The sequence below is a fragment of the Danio rerio genome, chromosome 11 (genome assembly GCF_049306965.1).
Source record: "Danio rerio strain Tuebingen ecotype United States chromosome 11, GRCz12tu, whole genome shotgun sequence".
Lineage (NCBI taxonomy): Eukaryota > Metazoa > Chordata > Actinopteri > Cypriniformes > Danionidae > Danio > Danio rerio.
In genome coordinates this window covers 4,053,521-4,067,049 of record NC_133186.1, presented here as the reverse complement: position 1 = coordinate 4,067,049, position 13,529 = coordinate 4,053,521, and the positions used below count along the sequence as shown (strand labels likewise).

At 35.1% G+C, this 13,529-nt stretch overlaps 2 protein-coding genes across 7 annotated transcripts in view; one reads left to right on the top strand and one right to left on the bottom strand.

Moving 5' to 3' along the window:
* Positions 1-52: 52 nt before the first annotated feature.
* On the bottom strand, positions 53-11,557 carry gnl3 (G protein nucleolar 3). Of its 2 annotated transcripts, none has more exon segments than NM_001002297.1 (15): positions 53-489; positions 1,376-1,442; positions 2,146-2,309; positions 3,391-3,527; positions 3,602-3,744; positions 4,687-4,864; positions 5,049-5,136; positions 5,208-5,355; positions 6,825-6,928; positions 7,422-7,557; positions 7,679-7,759; positions 7,827-7,946; positions 8,079-8,219; positions 11,291-11,349; positions 11,511-11,557. In NM_001002297.1, coding segments are annotated over 15 exon segments (1,686 nt in total). In that variant the 5' UTR covers positions 11,524-11,557; the 3' UTR covers positions 53-382.
* A 22-nt stretch (positions 11,558-11,579) lies between these two features.
* The window catches only part of pbrm1 (polybromo 1), a 305,936-nt gene continuing 303,986 nt past the window's right edge, over positions 11,580-13,529 (top strand). For all 5 annotated transcript variants that reach the window (XM_073916251.1, XM_009305786.4, XM_068224263.1 and 2 more), the window contains exon 1: positions 11,580-11,715. The gene's annotated coding sequence lies outside the window, so the exon portion shown is untranslated. The remainder of the gene's footprint in view (positions 11,716-13,529) is intronic.

Genomic DNA, 13,529 nt, shown 5'->3' with positions numbered 1-13,529 from the left:
TGACTAGAAGTCAAGTTGCTCCTACAACTGGAATCGACGACAAGACTTTTGTCAGGTAGTGTAGTCGACTTGTTCAGGACTTTAAGACAAACCTGTGATAGTTCAAATGTCTATTTTTGACACCACGTTTCTGTTACATGAATATTTCAGCTTCAAATCTGAAGGGGAAAGTGTGCTAATTTGTACATAAAGGGGAAAATGGTTCTAACCAAGTATTGAATAAAGCTCAGTATAAGTTTTGTAAGCAATGTAAGAGTTTTACCTTGTATTTAGTGAAACAAACATTTTATGTATTATTACATACAAACATGAGATGCACTGCAACTGAGTGCATTTTACTATTTAATTCCTCTCAGTCCATGTAAATAATTATAGTGAATTTTTACACAAAGTCTGTGTTGAAATCGTATGCATCCTCATTGTTCTTGTTCTGCATTGACGTCAGGTCAGTGTTGACTGGTACAAACTTCACTTCTTTTGCTGGTTTATCTAAAGAAAATATAAAAACAAATCTGAGAATTATTATTATAACCTTTATACGTTACCAGGAAAGACACATTGGGATTAAAAATCACTTTTACAAGAGCGACCTGGCCAAGATTAGGCAGTATAAATGTCACATGGGTCTAAATGACAAACAATTGACAGTTAGTATGCATCGCATCACACATTGACAAACAAACTATTTAAAAGCATCTGCAAGCCTATGTTTCAATTTCTAAACCATTTGTAGGCTTTTTAAAAGCATTTAGTGAAATCAATTCTTCAATCTGCAGCTTTGTTTGTAAACTGCATGCAAAAGGTGCTGCATATTGTAAAGCAGGGGTGCTCAACCCTGCTCCTAGAGATCGACCTTCCTGCATAGTTCAGCTTCAACCCTGATCAAACACACCTGAACCAATTAATTAGGACCTGAACAGCACTTGATAATTAGTCAGGTGTGTTTAATATGGGTTGCAACTGAAATCTGCAGGAAGGTAGATCTCCAGGAACAGGATTGAGCACCCCTGTTTTAAAGCCTTCATCCCATCCTAGTATGCACTTTAGGAACAGACAGTGAATAAATATCCTGTGACCAAAGGCTATAGATAAGGACAGATATTTTTTTTTTTACAAATGTAATTCTGGAGATATGATGGGATTAAACCCAGTATAGATTTGTAAACAAAGATATGCCAATGCTTGAGCCTAAAAATAATCAAAGCAGACCAACTTACCCTAGTATACAACACTATGATGATTAAGGGATTTAAAATTAGTTGTAAATCTCAGTGCACCATGGTAAACAGTATCCAATGCATACAAACTCTGAGACGAAGCATGGAATGACAGAAGACCATAAAGAGGCAAGACTGAGCTGTAATTAACAACATACCTTTTCTCTTTTCTGTTGGTTCCTGAATCGGTTCCACGGTTGATGAAATATGGCTTTCGGCCTCAGGCTTAAAAACAAAAAGTGTGTCGATCAATATTCAACCATCATTTAATGCATTCTGAGTACTGAAGTCATGTGCTGGGATGTTCTGTTTTATTATTACTGTTGACTCAAACACAAAAAAGGGACAAATAATGCAGTTTAATTTGGAACAGAATGAAAAATCTGACAACATCGTTTAATTTAAATGTCAAAGCTTCACAGAGAACAGTCATTGGCCGTGAAGGTCATCAGTTCATCACTTATGGTCGTTTCTGTCAAGTACTTGAAACAGATTTTCATTCAAACTAAATCGATGTAAACTATACATTTGAGTAGATTGATAATTCCAGCCCTACTTTCCAAAAACACCAAGTAAATCAGAACCTACACATGTTAGTCTATCCGTCTCCTTATCCATGAGGTTCAAATAATCTTTGATGTTGCCTTAATCCAGAGTAGATGACAAACTCAACGCATCAATGAGGCAAAAGAAAACTTGACTGAACCAAAGACGTTTCTTCAGTATGCATTCTGTGCACAAGTAAACTTATCTAACTTACTTATTTGTAAATATCAGATGTAATTGCATGTGTGTGAGAGAGATCAGAGTTGGATTAGATGGTCATCAAGGAATTATGTGATCACCAAACTCATCATTTCTCTTAGACAGAAACGATTCAGAGGTAAATCATCATCATTATTATTTGCTTTTGTCTCATTTGAAGTACCTCATCTGTGTTGGTTGTCGTATCCATCTTCTCTTCTTCTGCATCTGTTGTTGTTGCTGCCTTTGTTAAGATCTCTTTAGGCAGCTCACTGACATCCAGCACTCCAGCAGTGGGACCACTGGAGTCAAAGCTTATGCAGCTCGCGAGGTTTGGAAAGCGAACACCTGAAGACAGGTACATTTACATTAGTTTTCACCTAATAAAGCATCTAGACATAGTTCCAAAATCAGGGTTGCCATTTTAAGACAAAACTTAATATATAAAGTCCACATGAATTGGAAGCTACTTTTTTTTTTATTTAATTGTGACAGTTCACAGGATGTAGTGAAGCAGGCTTCAACAGGCACAGCTTGGTTACTGCATTTGACCTCTAAGAATGCTAGTTTAAGAGCATGATAAGAATAAAATGGAGCTGAGAAATATATTAACCATAACAATGAGTGTAAAACTACAAAAAAAATGAGATATTAAAATTTAAAAAGTGACTAACAAAAAGACTTGGACAAGATATATATAAATCCCTTGACTTTCAATGTCTGGAATAGGGCTGCACAATATACCCTAAAATCATCGTTCTTGCGATAATAATATATGCAATATACACTCACCAGCCACGTTATTAGGTCTGAGGAATATTTCCAGTACCGTTGAATCTGTTCAATTCTGAAGGCAATAGGGTGTCCAACTTGGTACTAGTAAGGTGTACCTAATAAAGTGGCCAGTTAGTGTACACATCACAGACATTGTGTGATAAAAGACATTTAATTTATGCATTGGTTGCTTATCTAAATTTGACCAATGGGGCCTTTACTATCCTTATCCCTGCCTCCCCAGTGGTTCCTGTTCAGCTTTTGGTTGGAGTAACCCAAAGCTGAATTATGACCCAAAAGTGGCGGGAGTCGGAGAGAGTAAAATGCCAACAGCCAATCAGAGTCAGAATATCTGCTAAGGTTTTCACTCATTCATAAGATTTTAAAAACTAAATGTTTGCACCATAACACAGTTTTTAATCTGAATTTGATCAAATTAGATATGAAAAATATTTTATCTGTTTATTTTAAATAATTGCATAAATGAAAGACTAAAACAGCTAATAAAAAAAGCATTTTTCTATGGAAATGTTGCATCGTTATTAATACTTAAACACAACATTGCGTATTTTTCCAGTATCGTGCAGCTCTAATCATGTGGGATTTATTTAATGGTTATTACTAGAGGATCAAAGCATTTAAACATGAGACGTACTTCTCTTTACATTCTCGTTCCCCTTCTTCACAGCATCCATATCCACATCTGACTGCAGTTCAGTCACGATGGCGTCGGACAGGTAAGAGGGAAGACCCTGTCGCTCTGGAACTCTGCTGTAGTAACTCAGCTTAGCCCTAAAAACATCACAGCACTTAGGTTTTGAGGCTAAAGTACTTCATATGTGATAAACAGATGATCTGAAACTCACCCTGTCCAGTCGTTGAGGAATGTTGTGGCTGCCAGTTCAGTGTCTGCAACGCCACCTTTCTGCAGGAGCCCGTGCTTCATGGCAAAGGTGGTCAAAAACTCTAAGGAGCTTCTGTAGTCTGGGACATTATACTGTAGCATTATCTAGAAGAGAAACATGGACATTGTATTACTGTAAAAGATAAAGAATACAGTTAAGTAGAATTTGTGTTTGCACTAACTGGTGTCAACAGAACTGGTGCTTTGGTACCAAATTAATAAAAAATAAAAACAATAAAGATATGCCTACCAAGTGTTACCACATGATTTTTTTCAGGGACAACGCTTTTTTTATTATTAAAAATAATAATAATAATAACAATATTAATTATTAAACAAATAATTAAATAAATTACATAACAAATAATTAATTAAATAAAATAAGTAAATCAAAACAAATAATTAAATAAAATAAACAAATAAATTAAAATAAATAAATAAAAAATAAAAACTATCTAAAAACAAATTAACTAAAATAAATGAAATAAAATACCTAAACAAATAATTGAAAAAATAAAAAAATAAACAACAAACAATTTAAAAATAAATTAAATAAACAAATAATTAAATCAAATAAACAAATAAGTAAAACAAATAAATAAAATTAAATAAATAAAATATGTAATTAAAACAAATTTAATAAAAATAAAAAAAAATTATAAAATTAATCAATTAAAATAAATAAATGAAATATAAATTTAAATAAAAAACAAATTAAACAAATTTATAAAATAAATTTAATTAAAACTAAAATTAATAAATTAAAATAAATAATTAAAATAAACAATAAAATAAAAACTGAATAAAATAATTGAAATAAAACATTTTGAAAATAAAATAAACAAATAAATAATTAAATATAATAAAAAAATAATAAAAAATATGCCATTTATTCCTTAGTAAATACTAAGGAATTATCCTATTCAGGCCACTTGAAATTTATTTTAAAAGGCAGCCGGGCATTTTGGAATTTCACCAGCCCTGCAAAGTATGCTTTTTGGTCTTCAAAGCTAACAGACATGGTCTAAATCTCTTTGTGTTTCTTACATGCTGCTGATTGCACTGTTTGAGTAGATTCCTGACGGCTTCCTGCGGACTCTCCTCTTTCTCCTCCACCTGCAGGCTCCTGAGGGCCATCGCACTTCCAGGGTTACTGAGGGCCGCCAAAATCCCGGGACTGTCAATCATCTTCACTTTCTTGGTAATATGCACTTCCTGCATACACCTGCACAGAGTCGAGCAATGTTATTAAGGGGTCAAGCTCAAAGCCTTGCAGCAGAAATGCACTGTGGGATATGAAGCTCAGTGTTGGATTGAATGTAGACGTCATGTTGTGTTCAGTTCAATACAGTTCATCATGCTTTAAAATTCACGTTTAGTAATAATAAACACAAACAGTGAAGCAGTACCTAGTCAATCCTCTCTGTACGCCAGCATTGCACGCTCGCATTTCTTTCAAACTGTTGATGATGCTGCTCTTTCCAACGTTAGGAAAACCTGAACAAAGATAATGCTTCAATATCGAGATTTGTGCACAAGTCTAAAAAAAAAAAGACATGAAATCTTACCGACGACGCCAACTTTTAGCATGGTTTCGCCCTCTTTCTTGTTCGCCAAGTCATTAAGTGTCTGTAGGAGAAAGTCTTTTCCAAAACAGGAAGCTGCTCGGCTGTGATCCAGAACTGCGTTAGTTCCTCGCTGCTGCCTCTTCTGTTGCTGTTGCAGAGTATGAGATGGTCAAATTTGCAATTCAGATTTCTGCATACTAAAGTTTATTAACCCTCTATGATAGGGAAATGCCATATTGCAACTATTTATTACTATTTTTCTCATTATAATGAGAAACAAAAAACTATCCTTGCTGCATCCTATTCGTAACGGCTCATCCCTTTGGCCCAATTTCTTCAAAGGGTTTAAGGCTGATTTATACTTCGAAGTCAAGCGGACACGTATGCTCTGGTGCAGCTTGCGTGTGGTCAGATAGCCCTCGCTGACACACACCTCTAAAAAGTGAAACTACAGGTCGCAATGATAAGTAGAGCAAGCACTGTGATTGGTCAGCCTGGTAGCGATGATGAGAGTGGGCGGGGCCGAGAGCCTCATAAACCTGTTGGAGCGAGTGTTTACAAGTGTCGAGTCCTCGAAAGGAGCCTCCAAATGGAAAGTTTTGTTTTGCGTTTACATTGATTAAAGTTGTTGCACGTCCCCTGGTTCCCGCCTCTAAATGATTGAATTTGGGCAACTTCTCCATTAAGGTAGAGTTCTGAAAAAACAATACACCAGCGAAGAAACTCAACACAGAGGAACATGAACACCTTACTGCCAGCTAACGTTTCAGAAGTGTTATTGCACAGCAACAGAAACAGGGCGAAATGCACAACAACGCGCAAGACATGCGCCATGGGTCACACCGATCACTTATCACAGAAATATAAACCAGGCTTTATCCTTCCAAGTGACAGCTTTGAAGAGATAAAGGGTGTCGGGGTAAATAAAATAAAAAAGGCTTCTTTTTGGAATGCATTGAGTCTTCCTAAGATGATCATAGGTTGCGTCTGAAATTGCCTTCTACTCGAGTTGACTACTTGTTTTTTTCCTTGCTGTAAATTATAAACTTTTAGAAACTGAAATTAAGTAAAATGCAGTAGAATATTTCCCCATTAGGATTCTACTGTTATAGAAATCAGCATCAATAACATGTCTGCAGTGTTGACTGTAGTAGTTGTGTATAAATAAAATTATTTTTTCCTTTCAGAAAGCAAACAGGACTTTTTTGTAGAAGCAATATATTAATATTTTAGTACTGTTTTAAAGGTACTTGCAAGTGATCTAGTTAAGTGTAAAAAATATGTATCAATTTATAAATAAATATGCCTTAATATTTACATCATAATTTATTAAAAATAAAACACTTCTGAATTAATTAAAAAACACTTCCGAAACGTTAGCTGGCAGTGAGGTGTTTGTTCCTTTGTGTTGAGTTTTTTTCGTCATTGTTTTGTTTTTTCTGAATGCTACCTTGATGTAGAAAAATTAATTTAAAATGAAAAATTATTGCAAAAACCTGAATATAAAATGGAAATTAGTATTTGGACCATTAGTAATTGTCCATATTGCATGTAAAAACAAAAAAAAGGAATCCTCCATAAAAGTTTAAGATCAGTGCATCACCAACATGTACTTACCACTGTTCTGTCCTTTAGTTGCATCGATGATTTGAACAGAAAAGTTGGACACTCGGCTTCAAGAAAGTGGAGCCACTTCTCTAGGTTATCTTTAGGAACAAGATCTAAAAAGTAATAAGAGACTTTATTAAACCAGTCTCCATTTTTTACAACTTGAGGACCCATTATACAAAATCACTTTTAAACATTCAACAGTGTGAATATAGTCAGCCTCTAATGGTAAAAATGTATTAATTTTATTTTTACAATCACTCTCGATAAAGCAGTCTGCAGAAACACTTTGATTGACATTGTCCTTTTGTACGTGTCAGAGGGGGAAGGCCCTTCTGTATTTGAATCTGCCACTATGCTGACACATTTATAGCCCCGCCTCCTCTCTTAATAAAAGCACAATCTCATTTAAATTTAAAGCAACAGTCACCAAAATGGCACAATTAGGATCAGAGCCTAAAAGAGGAAGTTTTAAAGAGTTATAAAACCTTGTGTGGTATTTTGAGCTGAAACTTTATATAATCACTCTTGGGACATTAGAGACTTAATTTACATCTTGTAAAAAGGGGCATAATAGGACCTTTTTAAAAGCTTTTCAGATGTTACCTATTTTGTTCAATATGAACAAGAGTTTCTTCTTTCCCTCGTGTTTCAGGACCATTTCCTCCAGTTGAGGACAGCGGCAGCCCAGAGGATCTCTGGCATCCAAAACCTCCACGATCACATCAGACGCCTCAATCACCTGCACGACAATCAAATCCAATGCAAAGATCACACTTGTGAATAACGGTAGAGAGAGAGTATCAAACACATGCAGAGATATATTATTTTCAATATGAAAGCGGTATCGCATATTGATATACCTTGTTGAGTTCTTGGCATTTGAATGTTTTAGCGCTCTTCACTTTAACTATCGCTGCTCTTGCTTCTTTGATTTTCGCTGCCTGCAAATGAACAATAATATCAGCTAGTGTCAGCAAGTTACATCCAGAACTCCTCCACTTTTCTTACCTTTTTAGCTTTCTTGGCTGCAGGCTCTTTTACTGAACTGGCTGCATCTTTCTCCTTTTTCCGCTTGGCAGCCTTTTCTTGCTGCTTCACGATCTTGTTTTGCTCTTTCAGAGTTTCAAGCTTTAAAAGCAAGACACAAATGAGTTGAGTGTAAAATAACAGACAAGAGCATCAAAACCAAAATTTCCCCGTTGTTTTTGTAGTGAACAGCCATGGCAGTCATAGATTAAAGTGGCGTTAGAATAATTATACCTCCTGTTTTCTCTGCTCAGCTTCTCGAAGCACTTCCTCTTTAAAAGGCGCACTGTTTGGGACTCCAATATCTTTTTTGGCCTTTCGACTTATGCCTTGCTTCTTTGCGGCTTTCTTTAATTTACGATTGTGCTCCCGAACCTGGAATAGTGAGAAAGAGACAACAAAACAAGTTACAAGAGTTTATTGTGAAGATAAAATCTGAATTGCAATTACTGAATGATTCCGAAAAAAGAAAAACTGAAAATGTTTACGGACGTATTCAACAATTAAGGGTGTATATATTAGGGTTGGGCAATGTTGACCTATTTGGCATTGTACAAGGTCTAATGTGAAACATCGCGATGGACAATGGCATCATCGTCCTAGGTGGTTGTTAATAATCAATTCATTCATAATGAATTAATTAATTGTAGCCTACCATTTTCACTACCTGACACACATGGTCTTTGCTTTACCCATAGGCTAGCCAAACCATAAATAAAGTTACACACAAATTACCACGTCAATTACTTTTTTTTCACGGGACTCTGGCATGAATAGGCACAGTGATCTGTGTCGTCGTTATAATGGCTTTTCCCACAGCTGGTGGAAGAGACGAGAGTTTGTTTGGAGTTCACTGTAATTTGTATTGTGATTAATGATAACTTCCTTATTTTATTATCATTATGAGGAAATAATAACAAGAAAAGATGATAGGGCTCGATGGTTTTAGCTGCATATGCCCCCGAAATTTTATCTATGCGACCTAAAAACATATTTGGAAGCATTAGTGCGAGTGCATACATTTTCACTGTTTTGAAATCCACTGTAAATGTATCTTTCATTTATTCCTCAGCTATTTGTGACATTTAACACAGCTGATGAAAAGACGTTATTGCTATTAAGAGGACATGCAAATAATAAGATATACATCAATATAAATGTGGGGCGATGGATTGCGATGCCGGCTCAGCATCGTGAAGTTTGTCAGCCATCGGCGATGACATCATCATGACATCATCCCAACCATTTTATATATATATATATATATATATATATATATATATATATATATATATATATATATATATATATATATATATATATATTAGGGCTGCACAATATTGAAAAATGTGACTGTGTCATTTTGTATTTTTGCAATATTTATTGCAATATACATACAATTTTTTCAGATGACTTGAAAACCTCTATATCTAAATGCAATACAGCAAACAGAAAAGTTAAACAATGCTTCTTTGTTTTCAGGCTATTCAAATCATTCTCAGGTACAGAAATTTAAAAAAAAAATCTAATAAAATAACACTGCAAAAACTTAACTGTTTAAATAGTTAAAAATTTTCTCTATTAAAGTTACAAATGGTAACATTGCTCATGTCTGAATGCTTTAAACTCTCTCATGGGATAAAAATCTGCAAATGATAAGCTTTTGCTCCATTACAGTTAAACACTGCTGTAACTCAACAAATATCATGTATTTTTAACTGTGACTATATAATCCCAATAAAATAAAAATAATCCTAAACTACATAATCCCAATATAATAATAGAGATCCTACGAGGAGACTATTGCAGATTCACACATTGTAACGTCAATGCTCAAACGATATATTGTGCAGCACTAATATATATATATATATATATATATATATATATATATATATATATATATATATATATTAGGGTTGTAACGGTATGAATTTTTCACGGTATGATAATCGTCTAAAACAATACCACGGTTTGACGGTTTCGCGGTATACGGTATGTTACAAATGTTACAAACTAATAGAACAGTGAAGCAAATTTGACTTTTTCCAAATAATATATTTTTAGTTACTATAAACAACACCACTTACAATGAACAAATAAAAATAAGAAAATAATAAATAATGTGTCAAAGTCCAAATAAAGTCCAAATAAACATGGTGCAAATCCTCAGTAAAAAATAGATATAAATATTTACTATACTATAAATAGTTACATAACGAAACTAGATTCAATATGGAACATCCTTAGGTTTTATGTGCCAGCATGGATATGGTTGTCTATCGATATGGATTTGGATATGGTTGTATGCAATGCAGACAAACAGCTGCATCTTCATTTGCGTCTTTTGAAAACAGCAAGAGCAGCATTTCGTCTTTGCTGTGTCACTGTTTTGTCATGTTTCTGTGCTGCTGTGCATGCAAAAGTACTTAGTATGAGAATTATTTCATGCAAAACTTTTTTTTTTTGCGTTTTATTTAGCCGCGCATAAATGTATGCCTATCTCTCATTCCGTGTTGTTCAAAAAGCTTGGTCCACAAACAAAAGCGAAACCTATGCTTATTGGTTGTGATATAGCGAGTTTGAACCAATCTGGGCATGGAGGAGGGACAATGCATCAATGTATCATGTCTGATTTGTCCGGAGACACAGTGACGAGCGTTTCTTTGTCAAATCAGCGTTGTCAAATGTTGATGACGTAACCGCACTGATTCCGGAGCCTCTGAAAGTCCGCGAATGTTATGTGATACAGCACTGGAAAGCTAAGATTCTCTTCTTTATGCCAATCTTTGAATTGTATGAATCGGATCAGCGGATCAAAAGTTATTAAACATTTAAGAGCAATACTTATTTTTAGCCGCGGGCGGCTGTCTCGGTCTTTAAGGGTTAAAACCGTTGATATGCAATTGTTCATGGTATGATAATCGTGCACGTTCAAATCGTGGTAAACCGTCATACCGGTATATTGTTACAACCCTAATATATATATATATATATATATGATATTGATAGTTGCTTAAAGTGATTTTATATATATATATATATATATATATATATATATATATATATATATATATATATATATATATATATAAAATCACTTTAAACAACAATCAATATCACAAATATTTTGTATATTTTGTATTAACAGAAGTTATTCTTAATATAAAAAAACTAACCGATAGAAATAAGAAAATAATTAAGTAGATACAGAAAATATTTCTTAATAAACAATTCGTGACACTTTCAAAATGCTACATAATAGCATGAATACATTATTTTAACGTAACAGAAGTTATTTACATAAACCTCCCAGACACACCATGGTAAAGCATGGTACTTTTTTTTATTTGGGATATCGAACTCTAGTTGGCTGACAACAACCGGGCCAGTACAAAAGTCCAGTTTTACCTATATAATGTGAAGGAACACTTGATATATCTTACCTTCTTTTGTATTTTGTAGCGTTTAGCGCATGATAAGCGCTTGCTCGCCTTCTTCAACTCTACAAAACAGACACGTGCGAGTTCCGTCAGCACACTTTACCTCATTTAACAGTGTTTTCACATCATTACAACAAGCAAAATTGCCCCACATAATGATTTACATCGTATATCCACGTTTTAAATGTATAAATATAGATTTGTTTCAGAATTAAACACTCACTCGGTCTCTTCATGTCTGCCGCAGCTCCAGCACGCGCTCACAGAACAGCAGCACGTGTCTCAACTCCTCACTTCCGCTTCCGCTCGTCGCGCCGCGAAGGGTTAATTTTTTTTCCTCTCGGTTTCTTAATAAATCAATCAACCTCCGTGTTGAATGTGTGTCAGCCCTCAGACAGCTCTCAGAGACAGCTGATCAGACACGGACGGTAAGAAGGCGTGTGTACTGTCTGCCATGTCTGCTCTTCGTGCTGTAATAAAGCGCGAGCATCATCACGCAGTGTTGCATGGCCCAAATGTATATGTGTGTGTGCGTGTGTGTAAGAGAGTGTGTCTTTGTTTTTATCCGCCTGTGCTGATGCATGTCACCCAGCTTGTGTCTGCAGACTCATAACGCTGCCACCTTCATCATCGTCATAATCATAATAATAACCGCCATCATCATCATCATCATCATAATGCAAATACAATGAGCTCCACAAACACCGCTGAAGTGGCTCAGCATTGATTATCAGATAATATAGGCTTCTTATCAGTTTCAGGCATTGTCTCGTGTCTCCACATTGTGTAATTAATGTATAATTATAACCAGGTTGTGCAGAAGCATAGTTTATTGACATTGCTAGCTTATTTGGAGGTTTTATCTCTGTACATTGTTATTAAAATTGTTCATATCTTCTTTTAAATGTGATGTGAATGTCTAGACTTATCATTTGGCATTAATTCTGTTAGTAAGCTGGTATTAAGGAGCATTACTGTACTTAAGCGTTAGCCCAACATGATTAGGATACTGCCGCACCAGTAATACCCTATTGATTATGTTATGTTGAATTAGATGTATTAATACTGTGATTTGAAAATAGTTTACAAAAGCTGCAAGCAATTTTCATCAATGAGTAGTTGTAACTATTAATGTGAATAGTGTGCAATATTTATTAGTAAATACAATCTTTTTGGTTAATATTGGAAGCTTTCTTAACCTTATTTACAGTTGAATAATATCAGAGTGCCGTATATTTGTACCATTAACAGTTTTATTAATAGTGTCATCCTTTTTAAAATTGATTTATTCTGGTATTTTCTGTAGTAAAAGTAATTAAACATTCCAAATATATTCCCTTCAGAAGCATAATGACGTACTGTAAAATATGAAAGGGTTGTTTCCTGAAAGGGGGCGACACGGTGGCTCAGTGGTTAGCACTGTCACAAGAACAATATAGTAATTATAAGAAAAGTGTTAATATATAAGACTAAAATATGAACATATTAATAAGAAGAAATATACAGGGGTTGTACATTGAAACTGAAATACTGGCCAATTTAGTGTTGGAGGTTTCCTGGCTAAATCTTGGGCTGTGGATAATGTGAAACATGTATTGGTCTTTCCCACATCTGGGAGAGTTATGGTGTGGAGAAGCCCCAAATAAGGGTACCACCCAGACTGCTTTATGCCCAGAGAGAAGCATGGGGGTGGATTAGTGATGGTTTTGGCTACAAAACCACGGCATTCCCTAGTCCTAATACATGTGCTAGACGGATTACAACCAATGACTACTGAACCATTCTGGAGGACCATGTGCAGCCAATGGTTCAAATATGGTATCCTGAAGGCAGTGCGATGTATTAGGATGATAATGCACCAATACACACTGCAAGACTGGTGACAGAGCAGGGCTCAACAATAAGGACTGCCTGATGGCCCGGGGCCAGTGTGAGAGATGCTCGGGACAGTGGACAGAATTGTTACAGGCCAGATCGGGGCAGTGCTGCCTTCTCCCTAAATTTTAATAGACGACAACATGACCGTGACATTAAATTATGAGGCTAATGGAAATGTCTGTTTCTAACTTTGTGGAAACATTTAAATAGGTACAGCATGACGATAAAAATGAAGGTGATGTTTTGCTTAGTTTGCCGTCACTTTTAAGTCAGCCACCTTTTGTTTTGCAATAAAATATGTGCACGTTTTCCATACTGCTATATTTTACTGCTAAATATTTTTCAAATATTTAAATTCTACAAC